At 41.3% G+C, this 19,433-nt stretch overlaps 2 protein-coding genes across 2 annotated transcripts in view; both read left to right on the plus strand.

Annotated features, from left to right (window-relative positions):
- The window catches only part of LOC306713308 (uncharacterized protein), a gene marked incomplete at both ends in the record, with an annotated part of 41,732 nt that extends 24,929 nt beyond the window's left edge, over positions 1-16,803 (plus strand). Inside the window, 9 exons of the mRNA XM_079182961.1 lie at positions 615-732; positions 4,360-4,493; positions 4,648-4,774; positions 6,858-6,946; positions 12,590-12,655; positions 13,650-13,812; positions 13,975-14,166; positions 14,409-14,573; positions 16,772-16,803. Of these exons, the coding sequence (XP_079039087.1) occupies positions 615-732; positions 4,360-4,493; positions 4,648-4,774; positions 6,858-6,946; positions 12,590-12,655; positions 13,650-13,812; positions 13,975-14,166; positions 14,409-14,573; positions 16,772-16,803 (1,086 nt within the window). The remainder of the gene's footprint in view (positions 1-614; positions 733-4,359; positions 4,494-4,647; positions 4,775-6,857; positions 6,947-12,589; positions 12,656-13,649; positions 13,813-13,974; positions 14,167-14,408; positions 14,574-16,771) is intronic.
- The window catches only part of prkg1 (protein kinase cGMP-dependent 1), a gene marked incomplete at its 5' end in the record, with an annotated part of 87,175 nt that overhangs the window by 315 nt on the left and 67,427 nt on the right, over positions 1-19,433 (plus strand). The window lies entirely within an intron of this gene.

Below are 19,433 nucleotides of genomic sequence, written 5' to 3' on the forward strand. Positions count from 1 at the left end.
TATATATATAAATATATATATATATATATATACAGTGTATAAATATATATATATACACACTGTATATATATATATATAAATATATATATATATACACTGTATAAATATATATATATACACTGTATATATATATAAATATATATATATACACACTGTATATATATATATATAAATATATATATATATATACAGTGTATAAATATATATATATATACACACTGTATATATATATATATAAATATATATATATATACACTGTATAAATATATATATATATACACTGTATATATATAAATATATATATATACACTGTATATATATATATATACAGTGTATAAATATATAAATATATATATATATATTTATATTGAAGTTCAAATCACATTCATATATAAATATATTTAAAAAATATAAATTTGAAGCCAATATGTCAGAACAGCCGTCATATATAACCCTAAATCTTTACATATATTCATGTATTCTGATGTTATTGGTTGTTGTTTTCCATCACAATTAGTTCTAAAAATGATGTAAATCTTTGAGTTGTGTTGTTTGTTTCTGGGAGGATAATTGTTTTGTCTGTATGTTATAAATAAAGTTGTATTTGTTTGAAGGTGGTCGTCTCTACGACGGTCAATGTGGACGGACACGTTCTCGCCGTCTCCGACAACATGTTCGTACACAACAACTCCAAACATGGCCGCCGAGCCCGGAGACTGGACCCGTCTGAAGGTGAGCAGCTGTTAAACAGTGATGAAGACTACTGGGTTAATGTTATAAACAGTGATGAAGACTACTGGCTTAATGTTATAAACAGTGATGAAGACTACTGGTTTAATGTTTTAAACAGTGATGAAGACTACTGGCTTAATGTTATAAACAGTGATGAAGACTACTGGCTTAATGTTATAAACAGTGATGAAGACTACTGGTTTAATGTTATAAACAGTGATGAAGACTACTGGCTTAATGTTATAAACAGTGATGAAGACTACTGGTTTAATGTTATAAACAGTGATGAAGACTACTGGCTTAATGTTATAAACAGTGATGAAGACTACTGGCTTAATGTTATAAACAGTGATGAAGACTACTGGGTTAATGTTATAAACAGTGATGAAGACTACTGGCTTAATGTTATAAACAGTGATGAAGACTACTGGCTTAATGTTATAAACAGTGATGAAGACTACTGGGTTAATGTTATAAACAGTGATGAAGACTACTGGCTTAATGTTATAAACAGTGATGAAGACTACTGGCTTAATGTTATAAACAGTGATGAAGACTACTGGCTTAATGTTATAAACAGTGATGAAGACTACTGGTTTAATGTTATAAACAGTGATGAAGACTACTGGTTTAATGTTATAAACAGTGATGAAGACTACTGGCTTAATGTTATAAACAGTGATGAAGACTACTGGTTTAATGTTATAAACAGTGATGAAGACTACTGGCTTAATGTTATAAACAGTGATGAAGACTACTGGCTTAATGTTATAAACAGTGATGAAGACTACTGGCTTAATGTTATAAACAGTGATGAAGACTACTGGTTTAATGTTATAAACAGTGATGAAGACTACTGGTTTAATGTTATAAACAGTGATGAAGACTACTGGGTTAATGTTATAAACAGTGATGAAGACTACTGGCTTAATGTTATAAACAGTGATGAAGACTACTGGCTTCATGTTATAAACAGTGATGAAGACTACTGGTTTAATGTTATAAACAGTGATGAAGACTACTGGCTTAATGTTATAAACAGTGATGAAGACTACTGGCTTCATGTTATAAACAGTGATGAAGACTACTGGTTTAATGTTATAAACAGTGATGAAGACTACTGGCTTAATGTTATAAACAGTGATGAAGACTACTGGTTTAATGTTATAAACAGTGATGAAGACTACTGGCTTAATGTTATAAACAGTGATGAAGACTACTGGTTTAATGTTATAAACAGTGATGAAGACTACTGGCTTAATGTTATAAACAGTGATGAAGACTACTGGCTTAATGTTATAAACAGTGATGAAGACTACTGGCTTAATGTTATAAACAGTGATGAAGACTACTGGTTTAATGTTATAAACAGTGATGAAGACTACTGGCTTAATGTTATAAACAGTGATGAAGACTACTGGCTTAATGTTATAAACAGTGATGAAGACTACTGGCTTAATGTTATAAACAGTGATGAAGACTACTGGCTTAATGTTATAAACAGTGATGAAGACTACTGGGTTAATGTTATAAACAGTGATGAAGACTACTGGTTTAATGTTATAAACAGTGATGAAGACTACTGGGTCATGAAACATGTTGAGTTTTTAGTGTATTTTTCTCATGTCTTCCTTTTGGACCACAGAGTTTTATTTAAGGTGATGGTGACACATCAGCTAATATGCTAATATGTTAGCATCTCAACACCTGGTCCTGGTCTTGGACCGATGTGGTCTGATGTGGTCCAGACCTCCTCTTCTTTGGACTGGTCATCCTTTACTGTCCAGAGAGTCGAGTTTGAGTTTACGGTGAATCTCTGTAAACAGATATCAGCACATGAATGCAGATAAATACAATTAAATACAATACAATAAATACAATAAAAACAATAAATACAAAAATACAATAAAAACAATAAATACAAAAATACAATGAATGCAGATAAATACAATACAAAATAAAATACAAGCTAATAAGATGTGGTGAGACGATGCCCTTTGTTTTCTCCACACAGACGTTTTACCTGCAGTTAAAGCCTGTGATTGGTCAGAACTACCTGTACTACTAACAGACCGGGTTCTGGTTCTGGTTCTGGTTCTGGTTCTGGTGTCCGTTTATTGATATGATCATTCAGTGAGAAACGTAGCTGTCACACATTTTAAAACATCTGAACCAGAGAAGATGAAGAGTAACGAGGAGGAAAAGGAGAGTAATTCTCTCTTTGAAGAGAACGCACCCCAATGGATTGTGGGTAGGAAAACCAGACACCTCACCGTCCCCAGAGAGGACGGCGTGTGTGTGTGTGTGTGTGTGTCTTTTTGCGGCCTGTTTAATTGCCCCCTCAATTAAAGACAGTAACCATGGATACCACCCCTCCCATTCAGAGTAGAGTCTCTAGGGTGTGAACTCTTTTATATTTCAGTTTCTGCCTTCTTCTTCTACTTCTATTCCCTCTTCTTCTTCTTTTTCTATTGCCTCTTCCTATTCCTCCTGACTCTGAACTCACCTGTCCTGACTCTGGACTCACCTGTCCTGACTCTGGACTCACCTGTCCTGACTCTGGACTCACCTGTCTGGACTCTGGACTCACCTGTCTGGACTCTGGACTCACCTGTCCTGACTCTGGACTCACCTGTCCTGACTCTGAACTCACCTGTCCTGACTCTGGACTCACCTGTCTGGACTCTGGACTCACCTGTCTTGACTCTGGACTCACCTGTCCTGACTCTGGACTCACCTGTCTTGACTCTGGACTCACCTGTCCTGACTCTGGACTCACCTGTCTTGACTCTGGACTCACCTGTCCTGACTCTGGACTCACCTGTCCTGACTCTGAACTCACCTGTCCTGACTCTGGACTCACCTGTCTTGACTCTGGACTCACCTGTCTTGACTCTGGACTCACCTGTCCTGACTCTGGACTCACCTGTCTTGACTCTGGACTCACCTGTCCTGACTCTGGACTCACCTGTCTTGACTCTGGACTCACCTGTCCTGACTCTGGACTCACCTGTCTTGACTCTGGACTCACCTGTCCTGACTCTGGACTCACCTGTCTTGACTCAGCAGCTTCAGCTCTGATGTCATTGTGATAAAATAGTCTGTAATAGAGGAAGCGTGTAGTAGAACAGAGGTCAGGTGCTGTAATGTCATCTTAAGTCTGCAGTGATGAGATTGGCTGCTCAGCCTCACACACACACAGACACACAGACACACACAGAGACACACACACACTGCTTTCATTTCACTTTATAATTAATCTGCTGCCGCACTTGAAAGGAGGGAAAGTAGTCATTACCAGTTGAGTGTGTGTGTGTGTGTGTGTGTGTGTGTGTGTGTGTGTGTGTGTGGTAGTTTGAATAGACTAAGCTAAAACGGATAATAGCCACGACCCAATTAAATCACGTTCTGAGTGTGTGTGTGTGTGTGTGTGTGTGTGTTCCCAAGCTGTGGGTTGGGACCCTCACACAGGTCACAAGATTTCACATATAAACGTACATTGTACATATAAAATAATGTTTTACGTAAAGATGCTAACATTTCTGTTTACCTGTCTGTCTCTCTCTCTCTCTGTGTCTCTTTCCCTGTCTGTCTGTCTGTCTGTCTGTCTGTCTGTCTCCCGTCCAGCAGCCACTCCCTGTATTAAAGCCATTAGTCCCAGTGAGGGCTGGACGACAGGCGGAGCGACCGTCATTCTGATCGGAGACAACTTCTTTGACGGCCTACAGGTCGTCTTCGGCACCATGCTGGTGTGGAGCGAGGTAACTCACTCACTCACACACACACACACACACACACGTCTGTGTCTCACTCTCTCTGTGTCTCACTCTCTCTGTGTCTCACTCTCTCTGTGTCTCACTCTCTCTGTGTCTCACTCTCTCTGTGTCTCACTCTCTCTGTGTCTCCTTCCTCCAGCTGATCACCCCTCATGCTATCCGGGTGCAGACTCCTCCCCGTCACATCCCCGGTGTTGTCGAGGTAACGCTGTCCTACAAGTCCAAACAGTTCTGTAAAGGAGCACCTGGACGATTCGTTTACACAGGTAACACACTAATGATTCATTTACACAGGTAATACACTAACGATTCATTTACACAGGTAACACACTAACGATTCGTTTACACAGGTAACACACTAACGATTCGTTTACACAGGTAATACACTAACGATTCATTTACACAGGTAATACACTAACGATTCGTTTACACAGGTAACACACTAACGATTCGTTTACACAGGTAACACACTAACGATTCGTTTACACAGGTAATACACTAACGATTCGTTTACACAGGTAATACACTAACGATTCGTTTACACAGGTAATACACTAACGATTCGTTTACACAGGAAACACACTAACGATTCGTTTACACAGGTAACACACTAACGATTCGTTTACACAGGTAACACACTAACGATTCGTTTACACAGGTAACACACTAACGATTCGTTTACACAGGTAACACACTAACGATTCGTTTACACAGGTAACACACTAACGATTCGTTTACACAGGTAACACACTAACGATTCGATTACACAGGTAACACACTAACGATTCATTTACACAGGTAACACACTAACGATTCGTTTACACAGGTAACACACTAATGATTAATTTAAAGGACACATCGACATGCGACTAGCGGAGCTAATATATATATTTATATACAAATTTATCCTTGAAAGACGCAGTTCAGGTTTGATCCATGAAGAATGTTAAGAGGACAGACAGACTGCAGGTTCAACAGACACACAGGTGATAACAGTCAACAACACAAGGTCACACACACACAGCAAGCTGTAGATAACACAGACATCTGGAGAGCTAACACACTCGTATAACTGCTGCTTGTTACGCCCTGTGGGCCTTCAAGGACTGAACACACACACACACACACACACACACACAAACGCACACTGTTTGCTGGATAGGAGAGTCAGTCTAAAGCTTGTTAAACGCAGCTGAACCAAGACAGGATTATGATTCATGCCCTTTACACACAAACTCACACACACTCACACCCACACACACACTAACACACACACACACTAAAACACACACACACACACACGCTCGCCGTGCTCTGCTGCGTTCACTGACACTCACATTTATCATCTCCCGACCACTTTAAGCTGTAAATGATATTGGAGGAGGGCTGAAGAGGAAACTGTGTCTAACCCATCAGAAACCAGGGAGACTCCAACTTCTCCAACAATGGTTGTGATTCTCGTTTGTTGATAAGCAACGGGACCCTAACAATGGTCTACATGTCATCATTTCATTTACTCAGTCAGTGTTTGTGGTGTTTTAACTACTGAACTAAACTTAGGACCAATAGAACACTTTGAAGGACCACTAGAACCTCCTGAAGGTCTTTAGAACCTCCATTAGGACCATTAGAACACTTTAAAGGACCACTAGAACATCCTGAAGGGCTTTTTGAACATCTTTTAGGACCTTTACAAACTAATTTAGGACCTTAACAACACAAAAAAGGAGCACTTTAACCCCCTGAAGGGCTTTAGAGCCTCCTTTCGGACCATTAGAACACTTTAAAGGACCACTTTAACCATCTGAACAGCTTTTAGAACCTCTCTTAGGACCTTTAGAACATTTTTAAAGACCACTATAACCTCTTGAAGGGCTTTTAGAACCTCCTTTGGGATCTTTACAACATTTTTCAGGAGCACTATTACCTCCCAAAGGGCTTTTAGAGCCTCCTTTAGGACCTTTAGGACATTTTTAAGGGCCACTATAACCTCTTGAAGAGCTTCTAGAACCTCCCTTAGGACCGTTACAACACTTTAAAGAACCACTAGAACATCCTGAAGGGCTTTTAGTACCTCCTTCAGGTCCTTTTGAACATTTTTAAGGACCACTATTACCTCCTGGAGGGCTTTTAAAGCCTCATTTATGACCTTTAGAACATTTTAAAGGACTGGTATAACCTCCTGAAGGGTTTTCAGAACCTCCTATCACTATCATATTAATATGTTATAAAAGGTTCGTTGGAGACCAAGTGTCTGATGTCTCAGAATAAAACTCAGATGATTTTCATATTTTTATTTCAATAGTTTAACGTCTGATAAGTTTCTTTCTTCCCCCTCCTCTTCCTCAGCTCTCAATGAGCCCACCATAGATTATGGCTTTCAGAGGTTACAGAAGGTCATTCCTCGTCACCCCGGAGACCCAGAGAGACTGCCCAAGGTACCACACACACACACACACACACACACACACACACACACACAAAAACAATCGTTTTATACAAACAGACAGAATAACTGATTATTGTTGGTGTTTTTTCATCAGTCTGTGTTCTGGTTGGCTGCTCAGAGTCCTGATAACAATCAGCTGCATCTACTGTGTGTGTGTGTGTGTGTGTGTGTGTGTGTGTGTGTGTGAGAGAGGTGCTTTAACACACACATTGTGTATCTTTAACAAACACACATAATGGCAGTTCGGACCTTTTACAGTTCTGGGTTTTACCAGTTTTACAGGTTTCTGTCAATGAAGAGAAATCTTAATGCTGCAACAAAGATATTTTAGAGCAGCGGTTCCCAACCTCTGGTCCTGGGGCCTGATAAGAGTCATTCGTTAAATATGAAGGTCTATGAGACAATCAGAAGAAGAAACCTAGTTTTTACATCTTCAAGCACCTAAAACAATCTCAATAACACAATATGACCACGTAAATATCTATATAATATCATTTTATTAGTGCTGGGCAAGTTAACTCATTATTATCGCGTTAACTCATTAATTAATAAACACCGCCAATTATTTTATCGCGATTTTTTTTTTTTCATTATTAAGCGGATATTTTTAACACAAGAACCAGCCGGCCAACCAGCTGGCAGCGAGCGATCAGAATCAGAACCGTTTATTGCCGTGGTATGTTGAACATACAAGGAGGAGCAAAACATTTAACAACAATCAGTGCAGTAGAAACATATTACAATTTACAGAGAGATATAAAGTAAAGTTAGATATAAAATAAAGTGAAATATAAAATAAAGTGAAATATAAAATAAAGTGCACAAATGAACAGATAACAGGACTATAAACAAGTGAGATGTAAGTGTAGTGTAAAAGTGTCGAGTTTTATTTAAATAAGAACCTAGAAGGGATGCAGGGGAGTGACCGGTAGGAAATTGTCCTGGGATGTCAGAGTCAGTGGGGGACCCGGGCTCTGTTAATGAGCCCGACCGCAGAAGGGAAGAAGCTGTTCATGTGGTGTGAGGTCTTGGTCCTGATGGACCGCAGCCTCCTGCCAGATGAAAGGGGCACGAACAGTTCATGTCCAGGGTGAGAGGGGTCGGCTACAATCCTTCTTGCTCGCTTCAGGGTCCTTGAAGCGAACAAGTCCTGGAGGGACGGCAGATTGCAGCCAATCACCTTCTCAGCAGAGCGATTAGTACGCTGCAGCCACTGCCAAGGACAAGGGCAGGCTGCAGCGCATCACTCCCCTGCATCCCTTCTATCCCTTCTATTACACTCGACACTTTTACACTACACTTACACCTCACTTGTTTATAGTCCTGTTATCTGTGATGGAGGAGCAGAGGATGGACTCAACGATGGCTGTGTAGAAGTGCAACATCATTGTCTTTGGCAGGTTGAACTTCTTCAGCTGCCTCAGGAAGAACATCCTCTACTGAGCCTTCTTGGTGATGGAGCTGATGTTCAGCTCCCACTTAAGGTCCTGGGATATGATGGAGCCCAGGAAGCGGAAGGACTCCACCGCATCGAGGGGGAGTCCAGATGCTGGAGAATGAGGACATTCAGGACACTTTGTCTTCAGACGAGGACTCGTTGTATTTGAAGCTTACAGCTTATGATAAGCTGTCCACATTCTTCTGTCCATGAGGTGGATCTTGTTTCACCAGAGTGCAGAAGAAGTGAACTAGTTGGTGACATCAACACATATGTCATGATGTATTTCAGTATTTGTGCTGAATAAATTCCTGGAGGATCTCTGCAGCTCTGCTCTGATGAGGACTGACATGCTGTTAGCTCCGTAATGAAAACCACATCCCACCATGTCTTTAATAATTCATCCAGAATGGTTTTATTCTATTACCCACACGGCCTTGTGCTCAGTGTGCTGCAGAGCGACTGTCTCTAATAACGGGAAGTGATCCTGATGTCTGAACAAGGTTCATTGATTCAGAAAGGACTCTGTCTTCATGTAGACCGGGATCTACGTTATGATCCGGGTTGTGGAGACATCAGAAGTAACGGTCATCTGATTCTGGTTTCAAATATTCAGCACTTAGTTCACAAAAAGGTTCATGAAGACCAGGAGTCTACTAGTCCACATATAGTGGATGAGCCTCATCTGTTACATGTGGGTCAACTAAAAGTACCACCAGGTAGAGAACAAGCTAACTTTAGCTAGCAGGTCCCAGACCAGCTGAGCTCTAAGTCTAAGTTCCTGCTGCAGGTGCTGCTTGGAACGCTTGCCCTGGACTCACAATGTGATTTGTTTAAATTGCTGTCAGTCATCCTGAAAGTAGCCTGTGATTGGCCAGGCTGTGCAGTTCAGCTTTCTATATGAACCGGTCTGATGGTTTATTATTGACTCTGGTTGTGAACAGACAAAGGTCCAGTTATAATATATAGTGTATATATATATATATATATATATATATATATATATATATATATTTATATATAATATGTTCCTTCTGCTGATGAAGACCTTTTCTACACCAATGACCAAGAACGGACCTTCGCTGTGACATCACAGACAACCCTGTTTTAAAGTTGTTTCTATGTAAATGGACCAAAACAACATTCATTACTGTTAGCTAACGACACACACACACTCACACACACACACACACACACACACACACACACACACACACACACACACACACACACACACACACACACACACACAGACAGAGTGAAAAGCATTAAGTTCAACAAACACTCACACATACAGAGATGATTGAATAAAAGGTAAACCTGTGTGTTTGCATAGTGTGTGTGTGTGTGTGTGTGTGTGTGTGTGTGTGTGTGTGTGTGTGTGTGTGTAAAGCTCATCGGCAAACAGGGAGGTTGAAACAGTCAAATCAGGTAATCAGCGAGTGCAGCCATGTGGCAAGAAAGGAGATTGGCACACACACACACACACACACACACACACACACACACACACACACACACGATTATGTGTCTGTTATCAGATTCATAAAAACAAATAACTTCTTTCTGTTTTTGCAGCTTTAGTCGTTATGTTGGCCTCTAAAACAGAAGTCCGTCTCCGTTTCTCTTCTCATAGAAACGTGATATCGCAGCATGAATAAAGAGTTCAAACATAAATGGTTGAAGTCCGTCGTTCATGAAGCCGTCTGGTCGGCTTCTCTTCCTGCTCAAAGCATTTGATTGGTCGGTGAGTTTCTCCACCTGTCCAGGTGACGTCACCGTCGTTTAGAAGGAAAAGTGTCTGCATGTTGTTGGTGTTGCTTCATGTACTTCACAGTGAAGCTCCTCCCACAACAATAAGCACACAGACATCAAACATCAATGAATAACTTCCTCTACAAAACAGAACTCATCAACTGACTGATAAAAACAAGAAGAATGAGAAAATAATCTGTATAATATTCATCAATTTATCAATAATGAGCAAAATACTATAAATTACTTTTCAGTGAAGTGAAATTCACTTCATGCAAAAATCAACTTAATAACTAAAATAATGAGTTCCTGTGATCCTCTGATCATTGGTTTCACTTGTGTTCTTATCATTATAATAATACAAATAATCATAATAATAATCATAATAATTACAACACTCATAATTATTACCTCTATTATTGTTATTCACGATTTTGCGTTATTGAGGTAATGTTTTCACTGCTGAGGTTTAAATATGGAATGTGTGTGTGTGTGTGTGTGTGTGTGTGTGTGTGTGTGTGTGTGTGTGTGTGTGTGTGTGTGTGTGTGTGTGTGTGTGTGTCGTGGCTTAACAGAATAATTGGTTTCTCTCAGCGATGACATCCCAACCTCCAGCTCTATCGCCGTGGTAACCTTGTTAATGTGTGTGTGTGTGTGTGTGTGTGAGTGTGAGAGGTGCTTGTCATCTCGCTGCGTAACAATGAAACACTTGTAATAATAATAAGGCTTTCATTTGTCACTGTAAACACTGTGTGTGTGTGTGTGTGTGTGTGTGTGTGTGTGTGTGTGTGTGTGTGTGTGTGCTGCAACACACTTGAACGTCGCTCTGCATAAACGAGCAGATTAAAGAGGATCGCAGGCGGAACGCTACTTCACAGAAATGACTTTCTCTCAGTGTGTGTGTGTGTGTGTGTGTGTGTGCAGCTGTAGGACAGCACACACACACACACACACACACACATAGTCTGATAGTGAGCGGTGTGTTTAAGAACAGTCGTAAATCATGATGAACTCTGAAAGAAGATAATTAATGTAGATAAAAGAGGAAGGAAATAAAAAGAAGAGTGTGATGATGAAGAGTGTGATGATGAAGAGTGTGATGATGGGCGGGTGGAGGAACAGAGCAGAGTGGTGGAGCAGTGAGGGGGCGGGGTTAATGGGGGGCGGGGTTAATGGGGGGGCGGGGTTAATTGAAAGAAGTTTGTAATGAAAAGCAGCAGATTAACTGAGAGTGTTTAATTAAGATAAAGACTAAATGAAGCATTGTTCTGTCACCGCCTTATTACACACACACACACACACACACACACAGTCACACACGCACACTTTCAATACATGCATTCTCACACACACACACACACACACACACTAACTGTTTGTTTGGCAGTATTTTAACACTAACTGATCATTGAAGTGAAGTAGTTCAGTGTTAAAGAGGCTCAGAGTGTGTGTGTGTGTGTGTGAGTGAGTGTGTGAGTGTGTGTGTGTGTTTGTGTGTGTGTGTGTGTGTGTGTGTGTGTGTGTGTGCGCACACACTGTGAAGTGTAACTGAGCTCTGATTAGAATAAACACTGTTTAATACTGACACACACACACACACACACACACACACACACACATCTCTTCAACGATGTAATATTGTAATAATTTAGATGTAATATTGTAATAATTTAGATGTAATATTGTAATAATTTAGATGTAATATTGTAATAATTTAGATGTAATATTGTAATAATTTAGATGTAATATTGTAATAATTTAGATGTAATATTGTAATAATTTAGATGTAATATTGTAACATACTGTATAAAACCACGAGCGCATCATGTTTAACAGTTTATGTTTAAGTTATGACATCATGTGAAGAATATCGCTTTACATTATAAATTACGTTTTTTAACCTTTTTCTTTTGTGAAGTTCAGAATTCCTTTTAATAACAACCAGAAACACAATATGGACTCATATTAATATATATATATTATATTATATTAATATATCATTATTATCAATCAGGCCCAAAGTGCTGCACGTACAGTAAGCAGTCACACAATCACAGCTGATTCATAACAGGAAGTGACGTTCAAATCAAGACAAACTGACACAAATCACACTGAAGACGTTCAGATCAGAGGAGGCAGCAGGAGGAGCTGTGAAACATCAAGAGGAAGCTTGATCCAGAGCTCAGAGCAGCACCGGGCGGCCCGGGTCCTCTTCGGTCCTCTTCGGTCCTCTTCTTTGTCTTCTTTGTCTTCAGAACTACTCAGAGCTGTTAGTGAGTGAGGTGCAGTTCATGCAGCAGGTCACAGATTATGATTATTATCAGCAGCAAAGTCTCTGTGAACACGTTTCAAAGTCAGTGACAACTGGTTCACTGGAGCATGAGAGAGATTCAGAGTATTTCTTCTCTTCATGTGTTCGCCTCCTCTCTCCTGCTGCAGGAGGTGCTGTTGAAGAGGGCAGCTGATCTGGTGGAGGCGCTCTATGGGATGCCCCACAACAACCAGGTAGGTTTGATCCTGCACACCCGTCCACCAGTCCACCTGTCCACCAGTCCACTAGTCCACCTGTATACCGGTCCACCAGTCCACTAGTCCACATGTCCACTAGTCCACCTGTCCACTAGTCCACCTGTCCACTAGTCCACTAGTCCACATGTCCACTAGTCCACCTGTCCACTAGTCCACTAGTCCACCTGTATACCGGTCCACCTCCTCCTCATGTCTGCTTGTGTTGGTTTGTGAATATTTCTTTATCAAACGTTCACAGTTCAGTTTCTTTAGAAAAAGTTTATTTTGTTGTAAAGAAGCACAAATTTCCCATGATGCTCAGCGAGGCTCCTCCTGCAGTTTTATGACTGAAACATCCAACCACTTAATATTCAGTCTGTCCTCCACACTCTCCGACACGCTCCTCAACACACGGCTAATCACACACACACACACACACACACACACACACACACACACACACACACACACACACACACACACACACACACACACACACACACACACACTCACTCAGGTCTCTGTAAGTGAAAGAGTAACCTTGAACAGGATGTAAACGAATGTAAATTCAACTGTTGTAATAATCATAACAACATCAGTGTGTGTGTGTGTGTGTGTGTGTGTGTGTGTGTGTATCTGTGTGTTAAAACATTTTTTTTTCAATGAGAAAAGAGTGAGAATATAATGATGGGCCTTCCTGTTAATTCCAGCTTGTTTTAGGATGCTTTTATTGTGAAAGTCAGAATCTAAGCTTCCAGTTTATTTATTCCTTTCTTCTTCTTCTGTTGCTCAGAGGATCTTTGTTCTCGTAGAACATCTGTTAGTGAGACGTCTGATGTCAAACAGCTTAATAACTGTAACTCGAGTGTAAATGTAAATATAAATATAACATAATATTGGTATTTGAGAACATCAAGGACTTTATTGTGTTAAGTGTTGAACTGTTTAAATGAGTAGTAGTTGGATACCTGAAGTACTTCTTGTTCTACAGGAGATCATCCTGAAGCGAGCGGCCGACATCGCCGAAGCTCTCTACAGCGTCCCCAGGAACCACAACCAGATCCCGTCGCTCGGCAACAGCGCCTCCCACGGCATGATGGGAGTGAACTCCTTCAGTGGACAGCTGGCCGTCAACGTCTCTGACACGACACAAGGTACGAGCTCCAGGACGAGTACTACCAGTACTACCAGTGCTACCAGTACTACCAGTGCTACCAGTGCTACCAGTGCTACCAGTACTACCAGTACTACCAGTACTACCAGTACTAGCGCTCCTGCAGCATCATTAAACCTGTGATGATGTCGTCCTCTTCCAGTCGGTTACAATCGGAACACCAGCAGCGTGTCGCCGCGAGGATACGTCCCAAGCTCCACCCCCCAACAAAGTAACTATGGCAACACCGTCAGCAACAGCATGAACGGCTACGGCAACACCGGCATGCCAAACCTAGGAGTAGCAACGTCCCCCGGCTTCCTCAATGGGTCATCTGCCAACTCTCCCTACGGCAGTAAGTATCAAGGTAAATACTACCAGTACTACTACTATTACTACTACAACTGATCTGGTTCCTGATCTGGTTTGTGATCTGGTTCTTGATCTGGTTCCTGATCTGGTTCCTGATTTGGTTTGTGATCTGGTGTGTGATCTGGTTCCTGATCTGGTTTCCTCACTGGTTTGTGATCTGGTTCCTGATCTGGTTATGACCTTGTTCCTGATCTGGTTGCTTATCTGGTTTCTGTCCTTTTCTAGTTGTCCCCTCCAGTCCCACCATGGCCGTGTCAAACTGTAACTCCTCTCATGGAGTTTTCTCCTTCTCAGCTGCCGTCAAACAGAAGAGCGCCTTCGCTCCCGTCGTCCGACCGCCGGCTTCACCTCCTCCAAACTGCTCCGGAAACAACTCCAACGGGCTGCAAGGTGACACTGCACCTCCTCCTCACTCATTCTACTTCTTGGGAATGTAGACTACAGGGCCGTGTCACATAGAAATGTAGACTACAGGGCCGTGTCACATAGAAATGTAGACTACAGGGCCGTGTCACATAGGAATGTAGACTACAGGGCCTTGTCACACAGAAATGTAGACTACAGGGCCGTGTCACATAGAAATGTAGACTACAGGGCCTTGTCACACAGAAATGTAGACTACAGGGCCGTGTCACACAGAAATGTAGACTACAGGGCCGTGTCACATAGAAATGTAGACTACAGGGCCGTGTCACACAGAAATGTAGACTACAGGGCCGTGTCACATAGAAATGTAGACTACAGGGCCGTGTCACATAGGAATGTAGACTACAGGGCCTTGTCACATAGAAATGTAGACTACAGGGCCGTGTCACATAGAAATGTAGACTACAGGGCCGTGTCACATAGAAATGTAGACTACAGGGCCGTGTCACACAGAAATGTAGACTACAGGGCCTTGTCACACAGAAATGTAGACTACAGGGCCGTGTCACACAGAAATGTAGACTACAGGGCTGTGTCACAACGAAGTGTAGACTACAGGGCCGTGTCAGACAGAAATGTAGACTACAGGGCCGTGTCACAACGAAGTGTAGACTACAGGGCCGTGTCACAACGAAGTGTAGACTACAGGGCCGTGTCATACAGAAATGTAGACTACAGGGCCGTGTCACAACGAAGTGTAGACTACAGGGCCGTGTCATACAGAAATGTAGACTACAGGGCCGTGTCACAACGAAGTGTAGACTACAGGGCCGTGTCATACAGAAATGTAGACTATAGGGCTGTGTCACACAGAAATGTAGACTACAGGGCCGTGTCATACAGAAATGTAGACTACAGGGCTGTGTCATACAGAAATGTAGACTACAGGGCCGTGTCATACAGAAATGTAGACTACAGGGCCGTGTCACAGAGAGACGTAGACTACAGGGCCGTGTCACAGAGAGACGTAGACTACAGGGCCGTGTCACAGAGAGACGTAGACTACAGGGCCGTGTCACAGAGACGTAGACTACAGGGCCGTGTCATACAGAAATGTAGACTACAGGGCCGTGTCACAGAGAGACGTAGACTACAGGGCCGTGTCACAGAGAGACGTAGACTACAGGGCCGTGTCACAGAGAGACGTAGACTACAGGGCCGTGTCACATAGAAATCACCTTAATTCCATTGGCATTGTTGTTGTATAGGTTTATGTTCATATATATATTTATATTTATATACTTTTGGATACATGGCCAATATAGCTGATTCTGATTCTGATGTAGACTACAGGGCCGTGTGCACATAGAAATGTAGACTTCCTGTTAGTTATTCGTGTACACTTCCATTTTTAAAACATTGCAGTTTAAACTCACTGTGGTCTAGATTCATATATAAACATATTATCAGCATTTAGTTTCACAGGTTTATTTGAAGTAAAAGCAGAATAAATGTAATCTCTTTATGAATACAGCGGAGTGTTTACAGTAAATAAGTGCTACTATAACAGCAGTTATACTTTGTGTTATTGAATGAATGAGGTTTAAATGATCAGCTCAGCCTCACACACACACAAATACACACACACACACACACACACACACACACACACACCTGAGTAGTGTTAGTATTGCATGGAGAGTGACAGGCCAATCCATGTTTTATTCACTACAACCCACAGATACATCCTCTAAACACACACACACACATACACACACACACACACACACACACACACACACACTCAGTAGTCAGTGTGATGTCAGTGTTTCTGACAGAGAGGTTTGTCGAGTGTTAAATATTCATGCCGCTCTCCTCCTTCGCCGGGGCAGAAAGGCCACAGTGTGTGTGTGTGTGTGTGTGTGTGTGTGTGTGTGTGTGTGTGTGTGTGTGTGTGTGTGTGTGTGTGTGTGTGTGTGTGTGTGTGTGTGTTGATCCATTTGCAGGCCTTACATCATCACTTCAGATGAATAAATACACTTTGAGTGTTATTAATAGTTGTAGCTGCAGGAAAAGAATAAATTACCAGAAATTCAATATGAAGATAGTTTTACATATTTACCTTCAGAGTAATATTTGCTGCTGTACTTCATCAGTAGAAATACTACGATACCTTTAACAGAAGACGTTTTTACCATTTGTGTCTGTCTCTGTCTCTGCAGCGATGTCCGGCCTCGTCGTTCCTCCGATGTAAACGTCCTCTTTGTTCCTCGTCCTCCTCCTCCCCCTCAGCCACGAGCACCAATCACCTCAGAGGAGGCGGGGCCTCAGGCGGCAGCTGACCAGTCAGGACGAAGTATTGATGCTGTCCGTCCCGGATAAAAAAAAGAAACTGTTGTCTCTAATTGGATGGAGACGAAGATAAAAAGGACTTTTCTGATGTCACACTGTGTGTTTGAGTAAAAACTGTGAGGTCACACCTGTGAAGTGACATCACAGCAACTGATTAGTAACCTGCTGAAGAGGTGAACACATGAGGAAACTGACCCTCCACAACATGTGACTGAATGTCTCAGCCTGCGATTGGTCCTCGTCCTTAAGAAGGAGGACACTTCCTCTTTAGGCAGAAGAGAAGGAGAGAGGTAGAAGGAAACATCCAGTCAGGAATCACAGAGAGTTAGGTTTCCTACTGAGCAAGCTAGGAAGGAGGAAGCTCACTAGCTCTGGAGCAAGAAGAGTCCAAAGTAGTTGATGGAAACAAAAGTAATTTATTTCTTGCTCACAAGTTTTCAGAAGATTGCTTTAAAATTAGGACGACAACTGAATGGAAACACGACTTCAGTGTGAAGGCGGGGAGAATGGAGGAAACTTTGTTAGGAAACAAGGAAGTAGGATGCTCCCTACCTAGGAAGCAAAGATGAGGGAGGTTTTCATCTAGGGAATTAGGGATCAGAAGGCTTCCTACGTAGGCCTCAGGATGAGTGAAAGGAAACATGGCAGCTGAACTTGATCCTGATTGGCTCCACTCACTGAGGAATCAAATCCATCAAATGAAAACCTCCTGCTGGTTTACCTCTGCTGCTGTCGGCCAATCAGAGTCCAGTATTGTGACCGGACAGGAAGAACTGATGAAAGATGTGAAAGCTGACTAGTTTGGTGGTTTTAATACTTTAAAGAGCACAGTGGACAAACAGAAAGAATAATGAATGAAGCTCATATGTGTCGCCTCACTAGCCCCGCCCCTTCTCCATTTAACCCCACGCCAGCCTGTCTGTGTTGTTTATTTATTCTTATCTTGTTTTTCACTGTGAAAATGCATCCTGCATCCTGATAGGCTACTGTCACATTCTGTCTTCTTGTTTAGAGTTGTGTTTTTTATTCTAGCTCCTCCTCCTTCTCCTAAGCCCCGCCCCGAGCACTGAAACCCCGCCCGCGTCTCAAAGGCACCATCCCCGTGTTTCCTGTGTGGGTTTTGTGATTTTTGCCAAAGCTGTAGCTGGCTGAATATTTATACGTCACTGTGGTTGATCCCCCCCCCCCCACACACACACACACTGTCACCGAGGGGAAACTCTTTTTGTAACATACAGATTATAAATAGTGTATTTATATCTCACATTTTTTTTGTATGAATGGATGTTGAGTCATGCCGTCTTCATGGGGTTTTAAACGTGTGTGTGTGTGTGTGTGTGTGTGTGTGTGTGTGTGTGTGTGTGTGTGTGTGTGTGTGTGTGTGTGTGTGTGTGTGTGTGTGTGTGTGTGTGTGTGTGTGTGTGTGTGGTGCCACACTGAAAACAAACCATTGTTTTGTATTAAAAAAATAATCTGTCAATCAAAGCTGATCCAGTCGGCTCCACTCGTTTTTAATGTAAACCTTATTTTAATGACTGTTGGCTGTAAAGAAACCAATAAACTCAGCAAGTCGCTCTGAGAACTCTGTCGCTTCTTTCAGGAGACTCACATCTTCCTATAGAATCTAGAATCTATGTATAATAAAATAACCTCTGTTTATAATATCTCTCTCTATATATATTTATATAGATTATTAATATATACTGTATATTCATATATATATTTTATATTTAGATATGTGTATGTATATATATATATATATATATACATATATATATATATATATATATATATATATATATATATATATATATATGTATATATATATATATATATATACCAGTGAGCAGCGATGTATCAAATATAAAAGAAGATCTGATTGGAAACTAATTTGACTCTGAAAAAAACAGAGCTGTGTGTTATTTATCATTACAATGGTTGCTTTCATTACATCAGTTACTTGACGTTACATCGGTTACTTAACGTTACATCGGGTACTTACACATCGGTTACTTAACGTTACATCGGGTACTTACACATCGGTTACTTAACGTTACATCAGGTACTTACACATCGGTTACTTAACGTTACATCGGGTACTTACACATCGGTTACTTAACGTTACATCAGGTACTTACACATCGGTTACTTAACGTTACATCGGGAACTTACACATCGGTTACTTAACGTTACATCAGGTACTTACACATCGGTTACTTAACGTTACATCGGGTACTTACACATCGGTTACTTAACGTTACATCGGGTACTTACACATCGGTTACTTAACGTTACATCGGTTACTTAACGTTGCATCGGTTACTTAACGTTGCATCGGTTACTTAACGTTACATCGGGTACTTACACATCGGTTACTTAACGTTGCATCGGTTACTTAACGTTACATCGGTTACTTACACATCGGTTACTTAACGTTACATCGGGTACTTACACATCGGTTACTTAACGTTACATCGGGTACTTACACATCGGTTACTTAACGTTACATCTGTTACTTAACGTTGCATCGGT

This window comes from Pholis gunnellus, assembly GCF_910591455.1.
Source record: "Pholis gunnellus genome assembly, chromosome: 21".
Classification (NCBI taxonomy): domain Eukaryota; kingdom Metazoa; phylum Chordata; class Actinopteri; order Perciformes; family Pholidae; genus Pholis; species Pholis gunnellus.